The 27,696-nt window shown below is 38.9% G+C and overlaps 1 protein-coding gene across 2 annotated transcripts; it reads right to left on the bottom strand.

Annotated features, from left to right (window-relative positions):
• Positions 1 to 19: 19 nt before the first annotated feature.
• Positions 20 to 26,292, bottom strand: ARGLU1 (arginine and glutamate rich 1). Of its 2 annotated transcripts, none has more exons than XR_011528247.1 (4): positions 25,675 to 26,292; positions 15,340 to 17,411; positions 14,830 to 14,913; positions 20 to 847 (listed from the first exon to the last, which is right to left on the bottom strand). XR_011528247.1 is itself a non-coding variant. In XM_008512756.2 (4 exons), exons 1-4 carry the CDS (start codon positions 26,019 to 26,021, stop codon positions 683 to 685), a joined length of 822 nt encoding a protein of 273 aa, XP_008510978.2. In that variant the 5' UTR covers positions 26,022 to 26,292; the 3' UTR covers positions 20 to 682. The 2 variants fall into 2 exon arrangements, 1 of the variants encoding a protein (XP_008510978.2); XM_008512756.2 differs by having other exon boundaries at positions 17,186 to 17,411.
• Positions 26,293 to 27,696: the final 1,404 nt, after the last annotated feature.

Raw genomic sequence — 27,696 nt, forward strand, 5'->3', positions numbered from 1 at the left:
AAAAAATTGCTTCAACATAGGAATTTAAGACTTGACTTTATTCAGCAAAATCATTTATTTACACAATGGGGAATGCTGGTTTGATTTTGTCAATGAAATAAAAACAAACTGAACAGAGACAATACTGACTGTATATATATTTTGTATCACAGCTGACCAACTGTTTCCTTACCTGTATCAGGAACATCAAGAGCAACAGTATCTTGAGGACACTGGTTTAACAATACACCACATGGGTCCAGTAACACTCTGGGAGCTTCCAATGCAATTACCAACTTTTTCTTTTTTTATAAATATATAAAAAAACAAAAAGTCAGCAGAACCAGCATTATGATGTAATAAACAGAGTATAACTCTGAAGTCAGTGGGTCAGTAAAAACCTTATCAGACCATCCGTAGTTTACAAAGTGATCTGCTCTTCCTCAGACCACTAATACGGAATCCAAACAGGTGAAAAATATATCACTTTTAGAAGACAACAATGATCTGATAAGGATTTGACTTAATGAAAGTTAAGGGGGAAAAAAAGGAATTGCAGAGCATAGCCCCTATTAGAACAAGCTAACTTTCCAGATTTTCCAAATTAAAAAAACAAAAACAAAACAAAAAAAAACCACTTCAACATGAAGCTACCATACAAAGTTTTTCCATTTTTCTTTGTAAAAAGTTCAGAGTTTGCAATTTAATCCTGGGTTTTTAATGAGAAGGACAGTTTTGGCCTGGACTTCCCCTTGCCCAGGATAATTTTTTGTTCTTCTTTTTGTTGACGTTGTCGCTCTTGTTCTAGTTTCATCCTTTCCTCATGAATCTTTCTTTGTTCTTCAACAATTCTCAACTGTTCTTCAGCCTGAAAGTTAAAAGGAAAAATCAGAACTTTCTATGAATTTCATGTCTTCTATTAGTAGTATTTGGGAAATAAGGTGACAATTGGTAGTCAAATGTATGTTTAATAAAACTTGCCTAAGGTCACACAAAAAGTGACAGAAGAAAATATTAAGGAATTAGAAAGCACTCCTTATTAGTTATTCCTATATTTTCTAATTTTGTTTATGAAAAAATACATGAACACATTATAGGAAAGCACTTACATATTTTGAAAATGGAAAGAAATTTGTACAAATGTCTTGAGATCAAGTGTAGATTTTGTCCTATTACCTATTTTTGTCTGCACCTTCAGCGCATCAGATTAAAACTGTCATTATGAACCAAGGCATGGATTTATCCAAACAGTCTATTATCTAGCAATTACTGTAACTAAATTTGTAACTAGAAAGGCATACATAAAATTATAGGAAAAATTCCTACTGGGGCTACATTATATTGTCAATACACAATCAAGAAACACTGAAGATCCCTTTCTCCAGAGAGGGAAAAACTCGGGAAACGTTTTTGACGTGGGTGACTATAAAATGCTATCTGATAAATTTCAAGTGGACACTGGTATAATTAACTCCTGCAGGGCCTTCAACTCCTTCAGTCTCAAGCAACCAACTTCCTTCCTGTGTTCTCTATGTATTTCCCCTCTTTACTCATGGTCTCCTTCCTCATCAAGTCTCACTTTCCTCACTCCCAAAGATACCATGCCCACTTCCTTAATTCTCAGACGCAATTTTACTCCTCTCTCCCAGGGGACATTAAGCAATATGTGATGGTGATTTTGGTTGTCACAACTGAGGGGTGGCTCCTAGCATCTAGTGGGTAGAGGACAGGCAGGCTGCTAGACATCCTACAATGCACAGACAGCCCCCCACAACAAAGAATTATCTAACCCCAAATGTTAACAGTGCCAAGGCTGAGAAAACCTGCTGTTTTGAATTTTTAATCTCAGTTATCACTCAGTTGTCCTTCTTATGCTATCTGACCTTGATCTTAAAATATTCTCTGCATCTTTTGAATGCCTTCCTAGTTCCAAAGTTAAATTTTAAAGAGTCACTGCTTCCATCTTCATTATTCTACTGAAATTATTTTCTAGATGGTCAAAAACTAAAAATAAGTTTAGTGACCTTTCTCCTTATTCATTCTCCTGTTCACTTTAAAAAAATTTCTGTCCTCCCACAATTTTTTAATACAAAACACTAGGTTCAAATTACCAAGGTCTTCCACCTGATCAGTCCTGTTTGTCTCCACTGATAGGTTTTGGGAATAGTAAAATTCAATGTGACTAAATTATAGGGTTTACGGCAGAAGATAGGGAAGGTAATAGACTCTGATACGCAACATAAAATGCTTCAATTTTATCTTGTGGGTAGGAAAAACCCAACTTTTAAATAGGTAAGTAATACAAAAAGGTTTGTTTTACTTTAAGATACGGCGGCGGGGGGGCGGGGTGTAGACTAAAACATGGAAGATGGACAGCCGGGAAAATCCACTGAAATCAAGTAAAGTCAAAGATGAGGAAGAGCAGCATTAAAAATGGTGGGAATTTAGTAGGTAGGGAAGATGAAGAAAAAGAGTGGATTTTCATACATTTTTAAATTTCTGTAATCTCATAAGGTGGAAGATCCAACAGGGAGCTAAAATATACCTTCTCTCTCTCAGATCTTTTTCCTAAGGTATATTTCCACTGGACACCCACCTGGGAGACCTCTGGGTACTTTCAGCCCTTTCTACCTTCCCTTCTGCCATCTGTATTCTACAGCTTTATTTTATCTCCTCCCTCTTCCCCTGACACACCCAAATAGTCATCAAGTTTGTTAATTCTTTTATAGTCTCTCAGCTAGAGTTTCTTTTCCACTTCCACTGCAACCATACCAGTTCAGGGCCCCACATCTCTCTCAAATAGTTTCGTTTCCAGTCTCTGCCCTTCAATTCATCCTACACAATGCTGTTAATCTCACCTCTCTTGAGCACTGCTCTCTTCTACCCTCAAACTTACAGTGATTTCCACTGTGTACAGAACAGGGCTTAACTTACTAAATTAGCATACTATTTAAGACTTTCTATAATCTGGTTCAATTTTGTTTCTACTTTTCTCTCTTAAATTTTCCTTCGTTTCTATCTTGCCTCCTCCTCCTCTCCTTTGCTCACATGCCATTCTTTCCTCCTACTCAAATCCTACCTACACATCAAAATCCATTTCAAATCACCACTCTTGCTTAGACATTCACTGATAATTACAACAGAATTATCTGCTTGTAATCATCTTTAGTGAATTCATATGCCAATTACTTTATCCACAGTTTTAACACATTATCACACAGCTTGGCATGTGCAAGTGAACCAAGGTAAAGACTCTAAGTGTCTGTGCATGTGCTTGGGAAACCCTTACCAACATAAACACCCAGACTCACTTTTCCCTAAGGTTCTAACTCAGCCCCTAAGAAATCAGATTAGAACCTTGGGGAGTGAAAGGTTTGAACAACACAACCTCAACCCACAAATCTAATTAAAATTACAGAAATAACATTTTTTTTAGCTTATCACATTAACAGAAATTCAAAAGTATAATACCAAATGCTATCTTACGAAGAGCACTTTGGCACTATCTTCCAAAACTACATCTTCATAATACTTTACCCAGCAATTTAACTTTCTGGAATTTATCCTATAAATATACTTGCCACATGAAAAATTGAATAAGGTTATTTATTGCAACACGGCTTGTAAAAGACTAGAAAAACCCAAATATTTGCCAATTTGGGACCATTAAATAAATTATGAAAGAGCTATAAAACAGAATACTATGTAGCTGTTAAGAAAACAAAACAGAAAGACAGGAATCCCTATATACTGAAATGGAAAAATCTCTAAGTCAGAAAAGCAAAGTATCAAATAGTATGTACTGTATCCGACTTTTATGCAAAAAAGAGAATAAAAATATACGTATTTGTATCTGCCTAAATATGCATTTTAAACTCTGGAAAACAAACCAAAAACATAAATAAATAGACCTTTTGGAGATGAGGATGGGAAGAAGGTGGATGGGAGAGAAAGGCAGAAGGACTTCACTGTTTATCTTTCTGAAAGAAAATTTAAATCATGTGATCACATCACCTATTCAAAAAATTAAAAGCAAACAAGATTTTCTTTTTGAGGAAGATTAGCCCTGAGCTAACTACTGACAATCCTCCTCTTTTTGCTGAGGAAGACTGGCCCTGAGCTAACCTCCATGCCCATCTTCCTCTACTTTATACGTGGGACACATACCACAGCATGGCTTGCCAAGTGGTGCCATGTCTACACCCAGGATCCGAACCAGTGAACCCCAGGCTGCCAAGAAGCGGAACATGTGAACTTAACTGCTGCGTCATCAGGCCAGCCCCAAGATTTTTAAAGTAAAATCCTTCATAGACACAAAATACTAATTCTACTACACTGAAATTACCTTTAGATTGGGTAAAGAAAAAGAAAAGTTTCAGTTTCACCCAAGTCTACAAATAAAGGATGTTAAGTGTGTATGTGTGTAGAGGGGGAGCTGTAATTTCTCAGGCACTATAGCTAACAGTGTTATCCCTAGTGCTAAGCATATTACAAGTACTTGATAATGCAAATAATTTTGAAAATGAATTGAGCAGGTGAATTTCCTGTCTTTACATACAAGTACTTGTATTTTGTTCTATTATAGCTTTAAACTAAGCATGAATGTTATTCAATTACACCGTAGTAAAACAAAAAAAAAAAAGTCAAGCAAAAACCAAAGCCATCTTTCATTTTAATATAGTGGCTCTCAAGTGACGTAAATTGGTTTTCTGCCCATCTATCTATAAGTGGTATGACCCTACACCTTACTTCCTAAGTATTCTAAACCCTCACCACCTGTTGCATCACCACCTGTTGCAGTAACTGCCTAACGTGCTGCTTCCTTCCTGATGATCCCCCTTGCCAGAGGACATCCATTGTTCCTGTCCCCTCTTCTCTTTCAAATTTATACAAAAGAAAGCATTATTCCCAATAGGGGGAGTGTATGTGCATGTGTATTTGTACAGATGAACAATACCAAACTCTCCTACAAGGATTACATGGTGGACGTCATGCAGGCCAAAGAGAAAGCCAACACTCACAATACTGGAGGCATTACAGGAGGGTGGGCCTCTCTAGACATTATATCCAGGACTCTGTGCTGTCTCATATAGGTGGCTTTCATTCCTGCACCCACTTGAGTGATTAATGAGATGAAATACACAAGAGCAAAATATACCACTACAGAAGGGTCTTTTTACCCCTCCCAGTTCTGTCCCAACACCCTTCACCCAGAAGTCCCACTGCCTTTTCCAAAATTGCTCTTTTCAGAGTGTTCTTCTTACATTGCCTATAATTTTACATCAAGGTGACCCTTAGCAGCAGTCTCTTTAGCAAACAGGGATACTGAAATCTACCTCTCTGTACTTGAGATACATATGAAATTTTACAGAATAAAAAGAATCCAAAGATAGAAATATCTTTTATTAGGAATGATTGTAGCAATGATAGGAAAGAATGAACGTTACAATTAGGAATCATGCCACTACTCAGAAATGTGGATTTCTGCATTTAACCTTCTGAGACACAGACACCTGTGCCACTCTGCCACTTGTAACTTTAATTCTTTGATTCATCTTCCCTTCCATAAGAAGCATAACGTATATCCCACTTTAGGCAAACAACAAATAAGAAACCGTTAAAAAAACAAATGTGATGTAATTAGTTCTGACCGTTAGCAAACTATACATTAAATTTTCTAAAGTTATTCTTACAGCAGGTTAAAAAACAACCCAGAAAGATTAAAAAAAAGCAATCCCCCCTACCCTCCAGGGGTCCATGGCAATTTAGTTATTCTGAGAGTTACCTCCTTAGAGTATATCATTACTGGATATCATTAGCTATCATCTAAAGAGAATTCATACCACCACCCACTTCCTCTAGCCCCTTTTTTTCTCATTTTAATTCCCCTTTTGTTATCTTTATAACCTTAAATATGTTTTTGAAACGTCAACATTAGATAACATCTCCTGAGATCCCACATAACCTTAAGTGGAAACAATTGTTTCAAGAAGGAACTGACTGGCGGTTGAGCTTGGTATGGAATGTTAGGTGCAAAACTCACTGCTCTCCAGGGCTCTGGAGAGACTGCTCTGCAATACTGTTAAAAGAGAGAGCTGGTGCCTTCAGGAGCTTATGATTCACGTCCTAAAATTAAAAAAAATATATACTCATCTAGACATGGTTCTTTTCATCTTTAATCTTTAACTCTGAATTCTCTTTTCTTTCAGGTGAGTTCTTTTGTCTTGGTCATTCACTCCTTTTTGTGGAAGTTGTCCTTAAACACCTGGTGATTCTTGCCTGTTAGCATGATTACATCAGGTCTTCACTGGTTCCTAAAACAGACTTTCTTTCCCTTCCTTTTTCCTCCTCTTCCCCTCTCACTTCACCCTTATCACTCACAAAGTTTATCTATTCTCTCGTTACAGTATTACTGCCACCATACCAATTCAAGCCCTCACTTTTTGACTGGCCTTCAGTGGCCTTCTTGTTTTCAGTCTCTATCCTTCAAGCAACCCTACACAATGTCAATACGTTAATGTCCGGAAAGTTTTTTTTTTTTTTAAAGATTTTATTTTTTCCTTTTTCTCCCCAAAGCCCCCCAGTACATAGTTGTATATTCTTCGTTGTGGGTCCTTCTAGTTGTAGCATGTGGGACGCTGCCTCAGCATGGTTTGATGAGCAGTGCCATGTCTGCGCCCAGGATTCGAACCAACGAAAACACTGGGCCGCCTGCAGCAGAGCGCGTGAACTTAACCACTCGGCCACGGGGCCAGCCCCCGTCCAGAAAGTTTTTTTAAATTGTTGCCCAGAATACATTAACATAATCTTAAGTCAGTTTTTTACCTTATCAACTAGGATCGAGTCTCTCACAGATTGAAAATCCTAACTTCCCCACCATTTCAAATTAAAATATTTAACTCACATGCACATTTGGTGCCATATCATATTTTTCTGTCTCTTAAAATGTGTAACCACATCACTATTAACTATCCTAAGTGCTGTGCTGTTTCAACTTATATAAGCTCACTCTACTATAAATGTCCCACTCTCTTTCAGGCTATGTTAATTTCCTAGACCGCTTTAACAAATTACCACAACCTGGACAGCTTAAAACAACAACAAAAGATTCTATTCTGGTGGTAAGAAGTCGAAATCGGTATCATTGAAACGAAATCAAGGTGTTGACAGGGCCACATTCCTTCTGGAGGCTCTAGGAAGGAATCTGTTCCTTGCCTCTTGCAGCTTCTGATAACTGCCAGGGTTTCTTGGTTTGCAAAACCATCACTCCAATCTTCAAGGCCAGTATCTTCAACTCTCTCCATTCTGTTTTCATATATCACTTTTTCCTTTATGAGTGGAGTCTGTTGACAGTCTGACAGCCTTTCATCATTATGTTCTCTCTGTCCCTTTCAGTACAAATCGGCAGTGTTTCTGCTAATATAACATCCTCAAAAACATTGTGGGTTTCCCATGTATGTCAGGATATTGGACAAGAGGGTCCTCCATAGATCTTTCCTGGATAATCTCATCTAATCCTGGCTTTTGCTAAAATGGCTGAGGAAACCTATGAGTACAGGTATAATCTCCTCAGCACTAGCAAAAGGTTGTCCAGTCATACCCTTGGCCTTCTTTCCAGAGAAAGTTTCTCTAACAGTGAATCTCCTAATTTTAGCATCTTCTGCAATCTAGATAGACTGGAATTTTCCCCAAACATCAAGTGCTTGTTTCTTTTTACTTATCAGTTCTTTCCTCAAATTTTCTCTTCTAGCATTTTACTATAAATAGCAAGAAGAAACCAGACAGCACCTTCAATACTTAGAACTACCTTCAGCTAATTATGCAAATCCACCACTAAGTTCTGCCTTCCACCTAACTGTATGACACAATTCATCTGGGTTTTCTACCACTCTATAACAAAGACCTCCCTTCCTCCAGTTTCCAATAACATGTTCTTCATTTGCTTCTGAGCTTTAACCAGAAGCACCTTTCAAGTCCATATTTCCACCAACAGTCTTTTAAAAGTAGTCTAGGCATTTTCTATCATGTGCCTCAACATTCTTCCAGCCTCTACCCACTGTCCAATTCCAAAACCATTTCCATATTTTTAGGTAACAAATTACCACAAATTTGGTAGCTCAAAACAACACAAAAGGGGCCGGCCCCGTGGCCAAGTGGTTAAGTTTGCGTGCTCCACTTTGGTAGCCCGGGCTTTTGCTGGTTTGGATCCTGGGTGTGGACAAAGCACCGCTCATCAGGTCATGCTGAGGCGTTGTCTCAAATACAGCACAACCAGAGGCACTCATAACCAGAATATACAACTATACTGGGGAACTTTGGGGAGAAGAAAAGAAAGGAAAAAAAACACTGGCAACAGATGTTAGCTCAGGTGCCCATCTCTAAAAAAACAAACAAACAACAACAACAACAACAACACAACACAAAATTAGAGGCTGGCCTGCAGGCGCAGTGGTTAGGTTCACACATTCTGCTTCAGTGGCCCAGGGTTCGTAGGTTCGGATCCCGGGTGTGGACCTATGCACTGCTTGTCAAGCCCTGCTGTGGCAGGTGTGCCACACATAAAGTAGAGGAAGATGGGTATGGATGTTAGCTATTAGCTCAGGGCCAGTCTTCCTCAGCAAAAAGAGGAAGATTGGCAACAGATGTTAGCTCAGGGCTAATCTTCCTCCAAAAAAAAAAAAACCCCACAAAATTATTCTGGAGGCCAGAAGTCTGAAATTGGTACCACTGGACCAATATCAAGGTATGGCAGGGCTGTGCTCCCACTGGAGGCTCCAGAGAAGAGTCTATTCCTTGCTTCTTCAAGCTCCTGGCGGCTGGCAGGATTTGCCCTCTAAGCATATCACCCCAATCTTCAAGGCCAGTATCTTCGAATCTCTCTCTGCTCTGTCTTCAGCTTCTCCTGCGTGTGTTGTGTGGTATAATCTCTGCCTTCTTCTTATAAGGATGCATGTAATGGCATTTCGGGCACAGGGGATAATCCAGGATAAACTCCCCATCAAGATCCTTAACATAATCACATCTGCAAAGATCTTTTTTTTTTTTTTTTGCCATATAAGGTAATATACACAGGTTCCAGGGATTAGAACGTGGATATCTTTTTTGGGGGGTGGGGGTATTTTTAAGCCTCCCACACAAACTCATTAAAAAATCCTTCCTTACATTTTCCTGAGAACTCTTTTCAGAGCTCTCTAATTGCAAAGTGAGATCTGATTTACTTTAAACTTAAGTAGAGGCGTCCCTCGGTATCAGTTGGGTAGTGGTTCAAGGACCCCACTCAGATACCAAAATCTGCAGATGCTCAAGCCTCTCAGTGAGCCCTCTGCATCCAAAGATGCAGAACCTATGGATACAGAGAGCCAACTAACTGTATGCGGAATACTTCATATATATTCAACTTTCAAACATGGTACTATTTTTTCATGTCTCAAACTGGTGAGGTTCAGTGTTACACCATGATTAACATGGTATATCTCCGTATTTGGCAAGGGGTAAGTGGAAAACTATTTCAATACTAAAGAGAGGAAATAGACTATAGATCTAGAACTTACAATTTGCATATATTTTAAAATTTCAAAGAACATCCCCCCAGTTAAAATTAACTTGTCCCTCTTATCAGCATGTTTATAATTTTATTACAAATTGTCAGTCTGATTCTTATTATAGTCTAGGTGTTTATACACAGATTAATTAACCAGATTCCATTTTACTACAATTTTCACCAGGGGATAGTTTGAGGGTCATTTTATCCTACTGACACAACCTCCTGGAAAAAAACCATTTTATTCCACAGCAGCAACTATCTCCATTCTTAGTCTGTTTCCCTTTCTAAATAAGTAAGAGTCATATACATTTCAGAATAATATCTGGGCTTCTCCCAAATACATCATAAAAAAACTATGTGAAGAAGAATTAAAAAAATTTTAAATACTATCTTTAACATTTTAAGGAAAATTAAAATTCTCCACTGTATTGACAAAAGCCTTTCAAATATTTGATAATAGTTGTGCATTGCCAATACTAACCCAAGAACTAGCAACCAATCTGCCAAAAAGACAAGTCAAGTCAAGCCAAGCCACATTAGGATTAATTCTTGTTTAATTTAATAAATCAACTATGTTTGTCAGTTAATATTTTCTGCCTCCTTATGGACAGACAAAATCAAATATCTTGATAAACAATTTGGAATTGGAATGAGCAAAAAATACCCTTGGTCTAGAGCACTTAACGTTATTTTCAGATATGAGAGCCCACATGGCTAAGCTAATGCATTCCTTATTATAGTCATTACTGGAACCAATCTTTGAATTCCTGCCATAAGGACCTACTTAAAAGTTAGTCAAAGTTTGGCTTAAATTTACTTTTTTTTACTAATTATTTTTATGAGATTGTAAGAGTGATATACATTACTTGTAGAAAATGTACAAACTAGATGAAAGTATAAAGGTACATATAAGTCTACTAATTAAAGAAAACTATTCTTAGCACTTCGGCATATTTTCCCATCTACTAAAATGTACAAATATACTTTTCAAATTAGCAGGATCATAATGTATATGTAAGTTTTGTATTTAGCTGTTTCTCCTGTATTATCAAATACTTTTGACTATAGAAAAATACACTGTATGCATGTGTTATAATTTATCTAAAAATCTGGGCAATTTTCACTATTCTAAATAACATGGAGAACATTTTTCCATGTAAATTTATTTGTACAGATTCAGTTTCCATGAGAGAAATTCTTAGAAGCAGAACTAATTTAAGGTTCCTGATATTTACTGATTTACTGTTATTTTCTAAAGTGGCCCTATCCATTTAAACTCCCAGGATCACCATACAAAAAAGTAGTCTCTTCCTACCACATCCTTGCCAACACTTGGTACTAATGAAATAAAAAAGAAGTTCTGTCTAATTTGGTATTTCTTATTGGAGAAAAAGAAAAGAGTGGGGCATTTCCTTGCTCTCCTACTGCAGTTGGAATACATCTTCAGGAATTTACCACAGTTACTTTTCATTCTGTGTGTGCAAATTACCTCTTTTACATTTCTCACTCAGTTTTTTTCTGTTAGGGAGTTGGTCTTCTTTATTGATTTGTAAGAGACACTGTATTAGTCTTTCACGGTTATGTTTAAGAAATCTCCCCCAGGGTACTTTCTCTTCCAACCTCTCTTTAACCAGCTTTCAAAACTTCATCTCCCATTAAATATCACACAAACTTCTTAGTACACATACAGCTGGACTACTACTACAACTTCTACCACTACTACAACTTTACCCACCATCCTGAGAGATCCCATACACTCTTGCCTTTATTCTAACTCTGCTTCCCAAAAGGCCTTTGCCCTGCTTCATTTCTTCACACTCTTATCCCTATCCTAAATTCAATTTCTAATTATCCATCAAGGCCCAGCTCAGCGACATCTCTTCCAGGAAGGTTCCTGGGCCACCCCAAGACAATTATGTCAATTATCTCACATTGTCCACATCACTTTCCAAATATTAACTTTTCTTGGAGTTGTCCTTGTCTCTAGCATTAACACATTCAATTCTTTAAAAGAACTTAATGTCTTGTCTTTTTCATTCATTCGGGGAGGAAGATTGCCCGAGCTAACATCTGTGCCAATCTTCCTCTATTTTGCATATGGGATGCCTCCACAGCACGGTTTGATGATCAGCGCGTAGGTGTGCACCCGGGATCTGAACCCACGAACCCCAGGTAGCTGAAGCAGAGCACGCAAACTTAACCACTAGGCCACTGGGCTGGCTCCTGTCTTGTCTATTTTTATCTCCAAATTGCTTTTTACACATAATAGTTTCTCAGTAAACATTACGTGAATAGTTGGCCCCTAAACTCGGCCCTTCTCTCTTCCTCCCTCACTTTCTATAAGCAAGGATACATCCTATTCTTCTTGCTTCATATAGAACAATGAACCTGTCCACATCTCTAGCATATTTGTTATGTCATGAAGCAAACAGAACTTTTAGTTCAAGATAAACTACCACTGCTGACATACCCAGGAAAGTCCCATGTTGTCTACAACAATCTATTATATTCCCCTTCCTTTCTCAAATATATATTATTTTAATGGGACTTTCAATACATTCCATGCAGTATTTCCTAATAAACGTGTATAAAGATTAAAGAACTGTGCTCAAAAGTGACAGGAAGAGGAAAGGAAAACACAAATGAAAGAAACCTCAAAATGTGCCTTGCATCTTTATACAGTAACATTTTTTTGTCTTCTCCTACATACTCCACTTCTCTGCAAGCCTGACTCCCAATAGACCCAAATAAAAATTAATTTTCTCCAACATCAACAATAATTTCTTATGCTTCCAACTTTATCAAACACAAGAAGCAAATGAGTTATGTCCAAATTCTTCCCAAATTTTTTCAAATTCAAGCTCCTTTTCCACTATCTTTTCAATGAAATTTTATTGGTTACATGCAGTCAGAATGGTGTCACCACAGCCCGTTAGATCAAACTCAAATGTTTTAGAACAGCGCTAGTCTAAGCATGGCCCATGAACCAGTGACAGTTCGCCAATTCTAACTGATCCCCCAAAAGACACAGAAAAACCGAGAATAAGTGTTCTAGAAGCTTTTACAGCAATTTGACCTCATTTTTCTAATAATTCACTTTAAAAGTATTTTGCAAAAGTAGAGGTCTGAGACAAACTGGGATTAAAAGACAAAAACAGCAACTGGCCAATTACCACCACTTGAGGAGCACTGTTCTAGAACATGCTTGCTAATCTTTTCCCAGTAATGCCACACAGAGTTTTATTTTTATGGCTCACGTGGGTAAACAAAGGCGGCTGCTAGAGAAATCTAAGGAGGCCAAGCTATCCCTAAGCACCCAGCCACCCCTCGGGTCAGAAGGGATCAAGATCTTGGCAGGGCACACCAAGTTGAGGAGTTTTGCTGTAGAAGTCATAATCTGGCATTCCAGGCCACCCACAAACTGAACTCACTATCCAATCTCTTATCACGTCCTAAGAGGATTCCATCCCACCTGCTTGGTAATTTTGCTTCAATGTTTTAAATACCAATTACACTGTTCCTCCCTTCTGGAAATATCCATGCCTTGCAAACCAGACTGTATTTACCCTTCAAAGTTCACACTCCAAAACTCAAATTAAGATTCACACTTTCTTACTTCCTCCTACCTGCACTGAGATTTTCTCCTTACATGGAATCAACTAAAAAACCATTATTACATACTTATTAATGAGCATGTAGTGATCTATCTTAAAATGACTCCTCATCCCGTTCTCTCTCATATCACTTTTTCTATCTAAGCAGATTTTAAGGTCTTTTCATTGGGAAAGCAGGATTAAGTCTTCCCTTTTTATTACGGACTTCACAATAACCAGAACAGGGATAACTAAGAATCCATTGTGTCAAGTTCATTAAGTTCCTTAGGATATTTGCAGTATCGACTCTTGTGTGGGGCACACTATCTTTTAAAAGACCATGCTCTAGAACCAGGTGCCCCACAGTTTTAACTGTTTACATTCTTATCAACTATAGGACACAATATTTATGGTCCTCCTTCACCCCTACTCTCAATGGGATCCACTGTTAATTACTTAGACCCTTCCAGATCTTTTTCTGTACCTTTATAAATACAGTCACAGAATTTTTTTTTCTAAACCATTTAACTGGAATGTACAATTTGCTTTTCTTCCTCAGTCAACAGTACGATTTAGTGGCAAATGTTTTCCTATGACTGTTTTATTCTCAACACGTTTCTAACCAGAGAAAGCTTTTCTAGATATCTAAAATCTAAAGAGGAGGCCAAGCTATCCCTAAAATCAAGAGTTCCTCTTCAGGCATGTCTTCATTCCTGGGCACTAAATACCACTAATCCCCCACTCATCCTAAGTAAATTTCCTTCCACCTCTGATTTATATTCTTACTTTTAAGAAGAATTCCTATATGCCACATACATGGGAAAAAGAAAGTTTTTCCTTGTACTGCCTAACTATCTCCTTTGTTTTTCAGATTCTTTATAACCATGGTCCTTTAATTCTACTTTTCTTCTTCACATACTGAGACTGCTTCAAAATATATTCACACTCATTAAATGAAAAAACCCTAAAACAACGAAAGTTTTATTCCACTTTAAATGCTAGTTATTTGCTTAATAAAAACAAAACAGAATACAGAACAGTACTAAAAAATAGACTTGAAAGAAAAAATACAAGTGATACTGATTAACTTTTTTCTATTTTAAAAAGATTACCTCAATATTTGTACACTGGCTTGTTAAAATTTAAAAATTGCTGTGTTGCCTTTTACATCTCTGTATCATATTGTAATTATTTAAGTCTCTGTATTCCTTGCTAGATTATAAATTTAGAATAAGAAAAAGTATTTATTAATCTGGTACACTTATTATCAAATAAATGCTACCTACTTATTTCGTGTAATAATTGGTAAGAAGGCAACTAGTGCCAAGTGAAATGCTACATTTTAGTTGGTTTAAATACCTTCAAGCTTTTGTTTTTATTTGTTTTTTAGGCATAGGAGAAGTGTGAATGTGGTTAGCAAAGAAAACACTGGGGTGGAGGATGGTATAATTTCCCCCAGTAAAACTGCTTTAAACTACTGCAAATTCTGGAATTTTCTCCAGATTAATTAGAATTCCTGGATTGTCCCCAACTAGATTCCTCCGGAAGACAGCAGCTAAAACCTAGTCAATTATTCCTACCCTTGCCTCAAATCCCTTAAAATAACCCTGAAAACTCTAAAAGATAAGTGAACTATAGAGCACAAAATCATTCCATAAAATTAGAAAAAAATAAAGCAATACAAAATATTTTTCACATATGCCTTCCACATACCAGTTTGGCTTGTGCTTCTGCAATTTTTCGGTTATTCTCTTCCAGTATTCGCTCTAGCTCCTCACGTTTTGCACGTTCTTCCTCCTAAAGGGGAGGACATGTTAAGATGTTAGAAAAATAAAATGTTTACTTTTACTGATAAATCTTTACTAATCTTCCTCTGAACTCTTTTGATCTGACTTACAGGGTAGCTTTACAGCTACCTTCTGTCTGACAAACGATAAACTGTGCAGCCACTAAAATTTGTTTCTAGCACTAAATTTAAATCATCCCTCCCAGTCCAAACAGCAACCGACTAATCCCTCCCTAATGATAGTTTCCTGGTAATTATTACTAATACTTTAATATCACACAAATCAACAAGGACAACTACAAACTGGATAGTATTTACCAAATTAAAAAAATAATATATAAAATATAAATAAAGTGAATATTTGTCTCACCAATTATGTATACCTACGTATTCTTTACCTATACTCCTTTAATCAGCATTAAAAGTTGAATATTTACTGTCTTGTCCAGTGTCCTGCAGAGTGTGCTCCTCGGCTGCCATACGCGCCAGCTTCCTCTTTAAAATGATTTGTACTGTTAGCTTGGCAATACCTGCATCAGCAGCTCAACCATTTATAAAGAAACAACATACAAGGAAGGCTGAGCTGAGGAATGCAGATGTTTATGGTAAGAAGGAACAAAAAATGTAATTCATCATTCCTAAGGCAAACAATTAATAAGAAAAATACATTTACTGTTAGTGAAAAATACAAATGGTAATCCATACTTCATGGAACTAAGGGCTTCTTCCATGGGGAAAATGGACTTAACATTCAGATGTTGACAATTTCTAAAGGCAGCTTATCTTGTCATCTACAGTCTGAACTGAAATTCAGGAATCCAGGGGGTGCATGGTCAGGAAATAAAACTCTGTCATTTATTTTTCTTGGAGAATTTAATGAGATTTTATAATGCAAACTATATGAAGATTGCTTGATGGTTTGGGCAGTGTTCAGATCACAGCATACATATTCAAATGATTTTAATATTTGGAAAAGACTGTCAGAGGGTTGTGTCCGTGTAAAAAAAAATTGTTAACATGAAACAAAAAGCAAATGAAGAGAAAAAAATCTTCCTATGATTAATAACTCGCTACAAGACAGCACCATTACTCCAAAAATATCTTCATTAAAAGCACTGATATAAAAATTTCATACATTCAATTGTACAGTCTATGATATCCACCAAATATAGACATGTATATCTAGTTAAAGACAGCACAAGGGAAAATGCATTTGAAAAGCTAAGCTAAACAGACAGATTTAATGATGTCAACTTGTCCACCATAATGCCAAGATTAAAAATGACGACATATATTTTTGAATCAAATACTTAACTTTAAGAAAATATAATTACAGCATTTCCTATGGCACACACCAATGGAATTCATATTCATTATGCAAACTATGTTGAGGGACACTCAATGCTATAAAGTAATTTGCCTTGAGTGTTTCAGTGACTTTCAACAAGTTTTAGGATCCTGGAGTAATTAGTGCAAATAAGCCATGAAGCTTCAGTAGCAAATTACTGTCTCACAGAAAGACATTTTCAACTTCTGCTCCAGCTGCTGATAAAACAAATCATGTGTTTAGCTTGACTCCAGACAAGGACAACCTGTTCCTTCATAACTCTCTAGAGAAAAAAAGGAGTTGTTAGTAGATACTAAAAAAGTGGATGAATAATCTGGACATTTTTCCTAAAAAGATTTCTTAAAACACATTAGGAAAATGGAGGGCCTTATGATCAGAATGCTAGAATTAGTCCATTGTGTTGAGCACGATTTGGGGTAGGGGGTGAGGGATAAAAGGAAAAAAAAGAAGAGCAAGAAAACCTATTTATCAAAAGCAGGTGCTGTCACTCAATGTTAGGCCCTGCTCTTTTTAATCTGACTGAAGGCAAAAAGCCTCTCACAGTCTAGGTAATAAGAGTGATAAACAGAAAAGAAGAATACACAACCACAGGTGGATTTTTAACCTTTTCCCTTTACCACTCCCTGTCTCCCCCCACCCTCCCACAAAAGAATGTAAGTCCTGCAGCCATGGCAAAAGTTTCAAACACTTCTCAAATATGTAAGCCAGTTCCGTTAAATCAAAAAGTATCCTTGAATACGTTTTATGAAAATAACTTTTAAATGTCAGTCAGCACTTCTGAATAGGCTAAAAGATTAACTTTCGCAGCAATGTTAAGTTTAGATGAGAAAGGAATTAGTCTGTATTCCATCTCTTTCTGAACTGAGCAGGAGGCACACCCAACACTGAAAGTTTTGCCATGGACTGTCTCTACTTTCCAAACGACCGAGCGTTACCTCTCTGGCTTTTTGTGCTGCAAGCTCAGCTTGTCTCTGTCGCTCGAGTTCTTCGAGCAACTGCTTTTCCATGATGCGCTTGGCTTCCTCCACCCTTCGGAGAACTTCTCGTTCAATTTCATCCTTCCTTTTCTCTAATTCTTCTTCTACTCTTTTTGCCACCAATTCTTCTACTCTTCGTGCTGTTTCTTCTTCGATGAGTTTTTCTTCTATTTCCTGCTGCCGACTAGCAAACAAAGTGGAAAAAATGACTTAGATAATACAAGAAATAAACCTAAGAATCGAAATAAAACTAGTTAAAAGCCTGTAAACACTAAGCCTGATTATATATTTCTAAGAGTTTACTATTCATTTTAACGTAACATTCAAGTAAATGACAGATACCAAGATGTTAAGTGATACAGAAATTCAAATAAATATAAAACAGACATTCAAATAAATATAAAACCATGTGTTTTTTTTCCTATCACTTTCTAAATACAAAAAGACTAGTACATACAAAGAGCCTAATTCATTAGTTTTACTTTAGGAACTATAAATATGAAACAGGAAATCCACTTTTGCTATCAACTTTATAATGAAAGAACAAGCTGGTAAATAGAGAGATGTACTCATCTGCCATTCCACTTCGCCTAAGAGCTGAGTTACAGAGAAGTCAGGAGAAACTATTACATAGCAAGCAGTTTAGACCAGCTAAATCCCTTCTCCCCCACACCCCGCCAAGCAAAGTCAGAATAAATACAGATTCAGACTGCTAAGGCAATAGTAGTGTAGCTTTTAGTGAAAATACAGACCAACTTATTGAGGTTCTGAATTTTATACCCTTTACGGTACCTTCTTTCTTTTGTTAACTGATTTTCAATTAAAAGCTCTTCTAGAGATGGCAAAGTGGAAGGAAATATTTTTATTATCAGTTCTATTAAAAAGTTCAATGAAGCATGATACTGTTTTAATTATTTTAATTCCATTTAGATATTATAAACCAGATTATTTACTCAAAGTGAAATTCTGTGAAAATACTGATATTTATCAAGGCACTAGAGTGGAAACCCCAGTCATTTTACACCACTGATATTCAATATGATAGCTGCTAGTCACATGTGTCTAGTCTGAACTGAAGATTAGTATGAAGAAAATACATTAAAAATTTTAAATATTTTTATTTGATTATATGTTAAAATGATAACATTTTGAGATAGATTGGGACTATATTAAATTAATTTCACTAGGTTCTTTTTAATGTTGCTACTAGAAAATTTTTAATTACATCGCTGGCTCACATATTTTTATTGAACAACACTATTTGAGATAATAATTTGTGTTGAATGAATGAATTCAGAGGCTTGAGAAGTGTATCTAAATCCTAAGAGGCGAATTTATTAATGCTTCAACTTTCTCACAATCCACAAAATTAAATACAACCTGTATCCTTTATATCTTTTGATGACTCATATATACGTGTCAGACAGTCATTTAATTTTTCTGTTTAGTAAAGACTTTATAGCTTTTAAGTGATCTTTAAACACCCCAATCCACTTCAATTCAACTCTATTTTAGGGAGTGACTCAATTCTCACTCAAGTGCTTTCATTCTCAACTCCTGTGACTTATTCACAGTGCTACCATAACTAACACCAATGTATCTTTAACATTCTGATGCATTTCAGTTTCTGCATTTATAATCTCTACATTTTTCTGTTAAGGAGGTAGTAGCTACTTGAGAAAGCATAATTTCTTTTAGGTTCTAGATATTTGCAATACCCATTCTGAAGACTCTGTTGCTTCATACCTATCTCCTCCCCAACACAAAATTATTGATGTCTTTTATTTAAAAAAAAAAAAAAGATATGAAAGTCTAACACACATATTCTAAATACACTGCTTTTCTTTTTTAACTTCCAATAACATTTAGTATTATGGTAGTTTCAATAAGCTTCTATCTATAAGCAGCTCAGTAAAAGAGAAGAGATACCTACCTCAACACTAAAAATGAATTGCCACGGATATCTAAAGAAAATCAGGTAGCAATTTCAATGGAAATTATACCTCCAATACAAAAATTTTGTTTCTCTAGTTCATCCAAAGAGAAAGAAATGAGAGAAAACAAGTAAGGTTGACAATTGCTGAACGTGGATGATGGGAATATTAGGATTATAACAATCTCTCTGTTTTTGCATACATTGGAAAGTTTTCATAATACAAAGTTTCAAAAGTATATACACCCACACACACACTTTTGCTAGTTGGTTCTTATGAAATTAGAAACCTAAAAAGAAACTTTATTTTAAAATTTCAAAAATGGTACCATTCAACTATTAAAAGGACTATGTGAACAGTTCCAATTAAAACTTTCCACACAAAGTAAAAAAGAGGGAAAAGAATAGGATAAAGCTTTAGGTTAGCTTAACAATAGAAACAGTTCCAAACTAACAGGGATTTGGGAAAGGTGGAAGAGACTTGATACATGTTCAGGTTTTTGTCAAGCAGTCCCTAATAGTTATAGCACAATGACTAATAGGGCCACATTTCCATAGATTTGGTCAGTAAGCAGAAAACGAGCGTAAATAAACTCAGTTTATTACTTACAACAAATGCCAGATCCACATGGTATGAGCTCCCACTCTGCTCTCTGCTCCCACTGATGGACACCAAACCAGCTGGGCCAGGGACGGGCAGTGCAGGCACAGGTGGTGGGCTGCTCTGCGGCTAAGGAACCAATTCTAACTACAGCTCAGTAGTTTTGTAGCCCGAAGGAGAGAGCAAGTGGAAAGTCCCAAGCTCAACTGAAACCGGAAGGATGAAAAATGGCCTAGCAGAGTTTTTCACAAGGCTGCTTATCTCCCTTTGTTCCTGGAGGAACCACAGGGCATCCCACCACAACTGTAATTAAGCCTTGCTGCTGTGTCCTACGTGGAGACAGGCATGGTGAGGGCGCCACAGCAGCTGTGTCCTACGTGGAAACAGGCATGGTGAGGGCGCCACAGGAGAACCGTTCCCCTACAAGTATTATCAAGAATATAATTTCTGTTGTTGCTATTATTCTTGGTCAGGTTAAAACTGCTACCTTGGTAATCAGAAAGAATTTTAAAATCAGTTTTTAGATCCAGTGTTGAAAACGTCAAAGCCCAATATTGCTTTAATTCCCCTCCCCACACACACTGAATTCAGAAAACCAATGGGCACCTGTACAACCGAATTAAGCATGAGTTCATCTTTATTGATGATAAATTCATTATCAGAATCAATGATAAAGCAGCTGTTAGGCTAACTTTCATAAAAGGCACTGAAACTTTACTGAAAACAAAAATAAAACCACAAACACTTTTGGTCATTAATATCTTACAAAAGATGTATCATCTAATATCACTGCCTATCCATTCCTTAAAACTTTTGCCATAGGAGGTACCACTCTCTTGATGTTCTTTGATCTCTAATCTTTTCCTCAGGCTCTTCTGCTGAATCCATTCGCTTGCCAAGAAACTGTGCCACTGATGAAAGGGTAGAATCAAAATCTTCAAGTTTTTCAATGGAAATGGTATAACATTAGGTCCCCATTTTCTCCATGCTCTCAGCTATTTGCTTGTGACACTAGTCACAATCAACTCTAAAATGGCAACTATTAAAACAAAACAGCAAGAGCCCAGCAATACAGCACTATTAAATGAGTATCACTTTGTACAGAGCAACTGGCACTATTATTTTTAAATGTCTTCAAAATGTATGAAGTCAACCCCAGGAGCTTACTTCCAGGAATCACTTCATATTATTAGCAAACGGCATTTACTCAGTACAGTACTGAAGAGGTACCAAATATTGCGCCAAGAGCTTCATACACCACGTCATCATTTGCATTTCTGTGGCTAAGCAGTTTATAGCTGGGCTCTGGCTCACTCCATGTTGCTGAGAGGTGAATTAACCTAGGTAGACTCCAAAGCTAATGACCTTAAGTTGTCTACTACCCTACACTGATTCTCCAGGACCAGTGTGAGAGGCAAAGCCATGCACAAAGATTTAAGCACCAAAATGACTATTTTAAAAACTCATAAAATTCTTATCCTCAGCTAGATTTTATGCCCTAATGTTGTCTCAAAACCCTAACCTCCTCTCCCTGAAATACACAGTTCCATATACTGAATTTGTTCATAAAAGCTGCTCTTTGCTCTCACAATGAGCTTTTCATTCTTCTAAGAATCACTCATATAGATTGTAGCTGGTTTAGATACTCTAATTCAGAAGGCTCTTGATCTGTCATGCAGTTGAACGCTTAAGTATGTTTCAACCTTGATACCACAGGCTATAGCAAGTTACTACGCCGTTGACCTTTCCCTGATTTACTCCAAGTCATTTTCAGTTGCTCATTTTTTCAACAGCTAATAAACAAACATAAAGCATCTCAAAAGAATACATATGAAAATGATATAAGGGTGCAGGGGAGGGAAGAGAGAGAAAAAAACTGAATGGCTGGGACACAGGGAGGAGACAGAAAACAACTGATCTGAATTTTGAACCGTGAATTAGCTAGTCAAAAATGAGAAAAAAAATATTTTTTTTGAGGAAGATTAGCCCTGAGCTAACATCTGCTGCCAATCCTCCTCTTTTTGCGGAGGAAGGCTGGCCCTGAGCTAACATTTGTGTCCATCTTCCTCTACTTTATATGTGGGACGCCTACCACAGCATGGCTTGCCATGTGGCGCCATGTCCGCACCCGGGACCCGAACCTGCAAACCCCGGGCCAGCAAAGCAGAACGTGCACACTTAACCGCTGAGCCACTGGCTGGCCCCACAATTTTTTTTAAGATTTGCACCTGAGCTAACAACTATTGCCAATCTTTTCTTTTTTTCTGCTTTTTCTCCCCAAATCCCCCCAGTACATAGTTGTATATTTTAGTTGTGGGTCCTTCTAGTTGTGGCATGTGGGACACCGCCTCAGCGTGGCCTGATGATGGTGCCATGTCCGCGCCAAGGATCCGAACCAGGGAAACCCTGGGCCACCAAAGTGGAGCACGTGAACTCGACCAGTCAGACACAGGGCTGGCCGGAAGAAAAAAATTTTTTAAGGTCTGCCTTTTACTACATTGTAAGATCACTTCTTAAATTCACCAAGTTCAATCTGGATGTATATAAACTATGTTAAAAACATTATTTATTGAGGTCCATTATATGCCAAGCACAGTCCAGATACTTTAATGCACTGCTTCTAATCTTCACAATAAGCAAGACAGTTACCTCCATTTCACAGATAAGAAATCAAACTCACGGGTAGGCAATTTATTCAAGGCCTCAGAACTGTAAATGGCAAGGCAACCTCGTTTCCAATCTTACCAGACTTTCTAACTGGTTAAGCCCAACAGTAGATTCTAATTTTCCTGTCTCTCTCCATTTCACATTGGACCTCTAGACACTGTGCATTCTTCTGGTACCCCTTACTTTGCTTCCACCACGTACTTGTCGTCCTCTGTCCAACTGTAAATACAAAGACCCCCTTAGGTTCTTTCAGACCATGAACTAATTGCTCTTCTCCCTCCATACTCTTCTTGGGTCATTCTATCTACTCTTAAGGTTTCCCCCAGGCTTCACTCCCCTGTATCAACCTTGGATAAACTCACGATATCCAAAAATTAGTGCCCACAGCCCAAGTGCCAAGAGGAAACTCCCCTTGATTTTTCCCTCTTCTCTATCCATCAGACTTCTGACATTTTAACCAGTGTCTGACACACAGTAGTTAAACATTTGGTGGCTGAGATGCAATAGCCACAATATAAACTTGAAAGCCAACATCAATGCTTTCTTTCTCTTAGTTTCACATCCAACTATTTGCCCTAAATGTTTCTTAAATCTTTCTCATTTTCCATTCCAACAACTACTCCCTCACTACTCCTCTGTAGACTTATTGTAATTAGTTCCTATCCTATACAACAGTCAGTGATCTGTTTGGGAAGAAAAAAAAAAAAAGCCCCATGCCATTTGCCTGCTTAAAACCTTTCCTGTATCTAAGATGAAACCCAAGCTCTTTAATACAGCATACAAGATTCGTCCCATGATTTCCAGCCTTCTATTTACCTCTCCAGTCACTCCATGACTTTAGTACTTACAGAACATTCTGTTCCAGTCAACATTCACCTTTGTACTCCACTTGAAGACCATTCTGTCCCTCTCCCTTTATTTTGGCAGGGGTGGAGGAGACTCTCTCTTTTGGTCACATGCATCCTCCCATGCCTAGCCTGACAGTCTTGGATTTTTATCCGCCACTCATTCCTTCCTAGATCTCATGTGTTTACCCATCTAGAATGCTTCCTTTCTACAGGTACATCACCATCACAGGATTCACCACACTGCATTATTAACTACCTATCTGTCTTCAAGCTAGATCAAGATCTTAGAGAGGGGTCAATCATCTTACATAAATCCTCAATAAATATTAATTGAATGAATGAACTAACCATCACAGAGTTGGAGACAGACAACTACTTCTGCCCATTCCCAAGGCTCCAAAACCTAGGTCTTTCCATTGTTTCCTTCGCATTATTTCCAAGGCATTAGACCATATTAAGTAGTGTCTACTGCATGGTATCCAGGTGGCTGCTAGCTCTGCCCCCTCCTCCCTTCATAAATGTTAATGGTAGTTTGGTTCTTCTATCAACTTGGAACTATACAGCTGCTCTATTTTCTCATTTCATCCCTAGATTTCTTGTCTGCTATTCATGTGTAGCTTGCTAAATGCTTCTCTCTGCATACCAAGTTTCCTTCCACTTTTCCTACGAGTCTCAGCTTTTCAGTGAAATAACAACTCTTTGCTCTTTAGAGGTCTTCTTTATTTTCACATGCGAAAATTATCTCAGAGACGTCCTAGGTAATTTTTTAAACGTACATCTGTTGATAGTTATTTGAGAGCCATATCTTTACAGTTAAGGATCTCGTTCCAGACCAAAAAACTGGGTTCTATATAATCAACGTTTGTTGTGAAACAATTACTTGTAATTGGTTTTTAAATACATACATGTATATCACTGACAGTTCTAAGAAGTAAAGAAAAAATGAAAGCATGGTGCATGTTTTAAAGGAATGCAGCCAAATAGCTCTCCAGGTACTGCTTCCTCTGTAATATTATAGTTAGTGCTCCGGTCCCCTACCTCTTAATAACTTTGCTTTTAGAAACAAGCTCTGATGGAAAACCTATATAACACAAATGCAAATGTAGAAAAATTTAAAACTCCTAGACAATTCAGTACACAGAAATTTCTCTCAGAAAAATTCTAAATTCACTAACTTTCCTGCCTCACGAGCACTTTCTAAACATGCACTGAAGAAGTGAGGAAGGTGGCTGGCTAAACAGGGAGGGTTAGCACATCTGTCTAACCTTAGCTTTCAACACGGCTTTGGAAAATGAATATCCAGAGCATCAGAGTACCATGGCCTTAAACCAAAACAACACCCTACATTTTAAACCCAAAAGTTCACTAACTTGGGATTATTTGTACCTACTCTTAGATCCAAAGATACTTGAGAAGTGACACTTTTTCAGAAGTAAATTTTACCCAAACGGTACTTCAAATTAGGAACCTTACTGTGACTCTGATTTTCCCTACATAAAAGTTCTGTATGTGAGCAATGCAAAAATAAAAGCAAATAGTCAAGTGCCTTCTAAACAGTAAGCACACTACAAGGGGAAACAAATAACAGAATTGCACCGGTTTTCTACGGAGAAATGTAAACCAAAATTAATAAAAAGCACAAAGAGAATAGGCTCTGATTAGCATGGCAGTTATGCAGTTGAATTCAAACGTCAAAATTCATCGTACTGTTCACTTAATGTTTACGCATTTCGTTTTTACACCTCAAAACCCAACAGAAACAAAAACCGAGTAGTCCCGAGAAACGTGATGGCGACATCTTTAACAAGGCAAATACGCCAAAGTAAAACGCATTTTTCTGGGGTGTACTGTTGGACACCTAACGCGTCTTACTCCCGAGAAGCCCTGTCCCTAATTTAAGCCGCAATACTCCAGCGCTCTAGCCAGCTGCGATTTGCACCCCACGGCTTAACTGCTTTCTGCTCTTCTCCAGCGGGCCAGCAAACGCTCACCATCCACATCTTCAGCATAGCCGATAGCTCGGACCGACGCAGCCCAACCCCGCTCGGAACTCCACCCCCTGCTTCCGGCACTCTCCTCCTCTCTCGCGCCAAAATCGCTTTCTCGGCTCTAGGCCTTTCCTGCAGGAGCCCCGCTATTTTACCTTCCCAGCCAGCTCATGGGACTGTCCTGCCCCAGACTTTCCACGTGCCAGGGCTGCAGCCTCTCGGGCCGGCTCCTGCGACCCCTCCAACTCCCCTTCTCGCGGCCCCCAAAGCCCGAGCCCCCTCTCTCCCCGCCTCGAGCTCCGCCTTCTCCCACTGCCCCCCGTCTCCCACTCCCCAGCCCCCCGTCTCCCACTCGCCACCCGAGCCCCGCCACCTCCCATCGCCCTGCCCCTCCCCCCGCGGGCGCTCACATTTTTCGCTGCCGCTCGAACTCGGCTTTCTTCTCCTCCTCCTCTCGCTTCTGCTTCTCGTCCAGGCTGCTGCGCTTGCTCACCGTGCGCCCGAAGATGTCGATGCGGTCGGGCGGAGACGAGGCGCGCTCCCGGTCCCGCTCGCGCCGGGACACGGCCGTGTTGGTGGAGCGCGAGCGGGACCGCGACTCCCGCCGCCGGTTCCGCTTACTTTCCCGGGATTTGGAGCGCTTGCGCACACGCTCCTTGTCCCGGGACCGCGACCGGGACCGGCTCCGCTTCTTGTTGTGTTTGCTGCTCTTGGTGTGCTTGGAGCGGGACGAGCTCCGGCTCCGAGACCGGCCCATCCTTCCGGGCGACGCTGTGACTAACCGCTGGCCTCGGGCCCCTCACGCGCCCAGCTGCCCTCGCCTCCGCCTCCGGACGCGGGCTGGCCGTCCTGTCGAGGCCGGGGACAGGACGGCTGTCAGCCAGCTGACTTTCTACTGCTCCCTGAGGTCGACGGCCGCCACGAAGGCCGCCTCCAACGACAAGGCCGCAACAGCAGGAGTTGCTAAGATGGCAGCCGCGGCTGCACCGGCCGCCCTTCCCACAATGCCCCGCGCTGAACGCGCCGTCGCGCGAGCCCCGCCCCTTGCCGATTGTTACCGAAGGCGAGGCGAACGTTTCCGAGCGCGCTCGGCTTCTTCCGCCAGCTCCCGCGACGCCGCCGCCTGGCGCGCGAGAGCCAGAGTCCTTCTCGTGTGCTTTAGGCGCTTTTGCTTTCTGTAAATTGCCAACATCGTAAGGATGAACCTGTCCACGTTTGGGTGCGAATGAAGTCATGCCTCGGCACGAACTGACTGCATTATTTTCGAGGCGCTGGTTTTGTCAGGTAGCCCCGAATTGTGTCAGAGTGACCCTGGGCAGATCACTTGCCTCCCTGAGCGGAGCTTCCTCATTTGTGCAATGGAGATAACTGCGCGAGGTGGTTGGGAGACTTACAGGAGATAAAGTGTGCAGCAGGCTTTGATCAGTGGAAGCCAGTGTTTAATGCAGGGCTTCATGGGCCAGGCATTGTTCTACATGCTTTGCATTTGTTAACGCGTTCGGTTCTCGTTTTTAGGATGGGGACGCTGAGGTCCGGGGGGTGAAGAAGTTGCCCGGGTCACACAGCTAGCACGTGGTAGAGCAGGGCTGTGTACCTATGGTGCAAAGCCCTTGCACATAAACAGTAAACCCCACTAAGCCCTAGCCAGGAAAGCTATGTTCCTATGTGATACCACAGTGTGACTATCGCGCCGCAGAAAGGGGCGACATTACTATTCACAGATGATAGGAAACCTTGAAAAGCTCGGTGCCTCAATTTTTAAAACTGAGTTCAGCAAAAGACTTAAGAGAGGGAAGTAGAAGAAAATTAGAAATTTTCCCTTTGAACAAGCAATAACCTATTAAAAGTGAAGTATTAAAAAGATTTTGTCCACAATGACAACAAAAACTATAAAATACTTAGGAATAAACTTTAACAAGTTACAAAGTCCTGATAAGGGAATCCCTCAACCTTTGCTGAGAGGCAGAAAAAAGGCCTGAGCAAATGAAAAACATTCTGTATCTTTGGATGAGAAGTCAGTACCAAAAATAGGCCAGTTCTTCCCAAGTCAAATTAGAAAATTAGCACAATTAGCATCAGGGTCACCAAATTCTCTTGGGAATGTGTTAGAACTAACTAAATAATTTAAAATTTCATATGGAAGATAACATCTTATCAGGATATTAATTTTCAAGGAAACCCTTGAAAAACAAGAGTAGTAAGGGATTGTTCTATAAAAGATTAAAATAAACTAATCACCAAGGTGTTAGCACAGACATAGGAAATCATCAGTGGAATAGAAGGATAGATCTATTATTTTTCTTCAGATAAATTCAAGTAAAAAAATTTAATACTGTAGAATGTATAGAATTACCCCATTATACTAGAAATATGTCTGTTAATCTAATATATGTACACACACACACATACACACACACACATACACACACACA

The sequence above is a fragment of the Equus przewalskii genome, chromosome 16, assembly GCF_037783145.1.
Source record: "Equus przewalskii isolate Varuska chromosome 16, EquPr2, whole genome shotgun sequence".
Lineage (NCBI taxonomy): Eukaryota > Metazoa > Chordata > Mammalia > Perissodactyla > Equidae > Equus > Equus przewalskii.

What these genes read in the sequence shown, in the direction of transcription:
- ARGLU1 (XM_008512756.2), bottom strand. Translation starts at nt 26,021, where the DNA reads ATGGGCCGGTCTCGGAGCCGGAGCTCGTCCCGCTCCAAGCACACCAAG. An exon ending in TTCGAGCGGCAGCGAAAAAT is followed by an intron (nt 17,412 to 25,674) that starts GTGAGCGCCCGC and finishes TTTGTTTGCTAG; the next exon opens with TCGGCAGCAGGAAATAGAAG. An exon ending in CAGAAGCACAAGCCAAACTG is followed by an intron (nt 848 to 14,829) that starts GTATGTGGAAGG and finishes TTTAACTTTCAG; the next exon opens with GCTGAAGAACAGTTGAGAAT.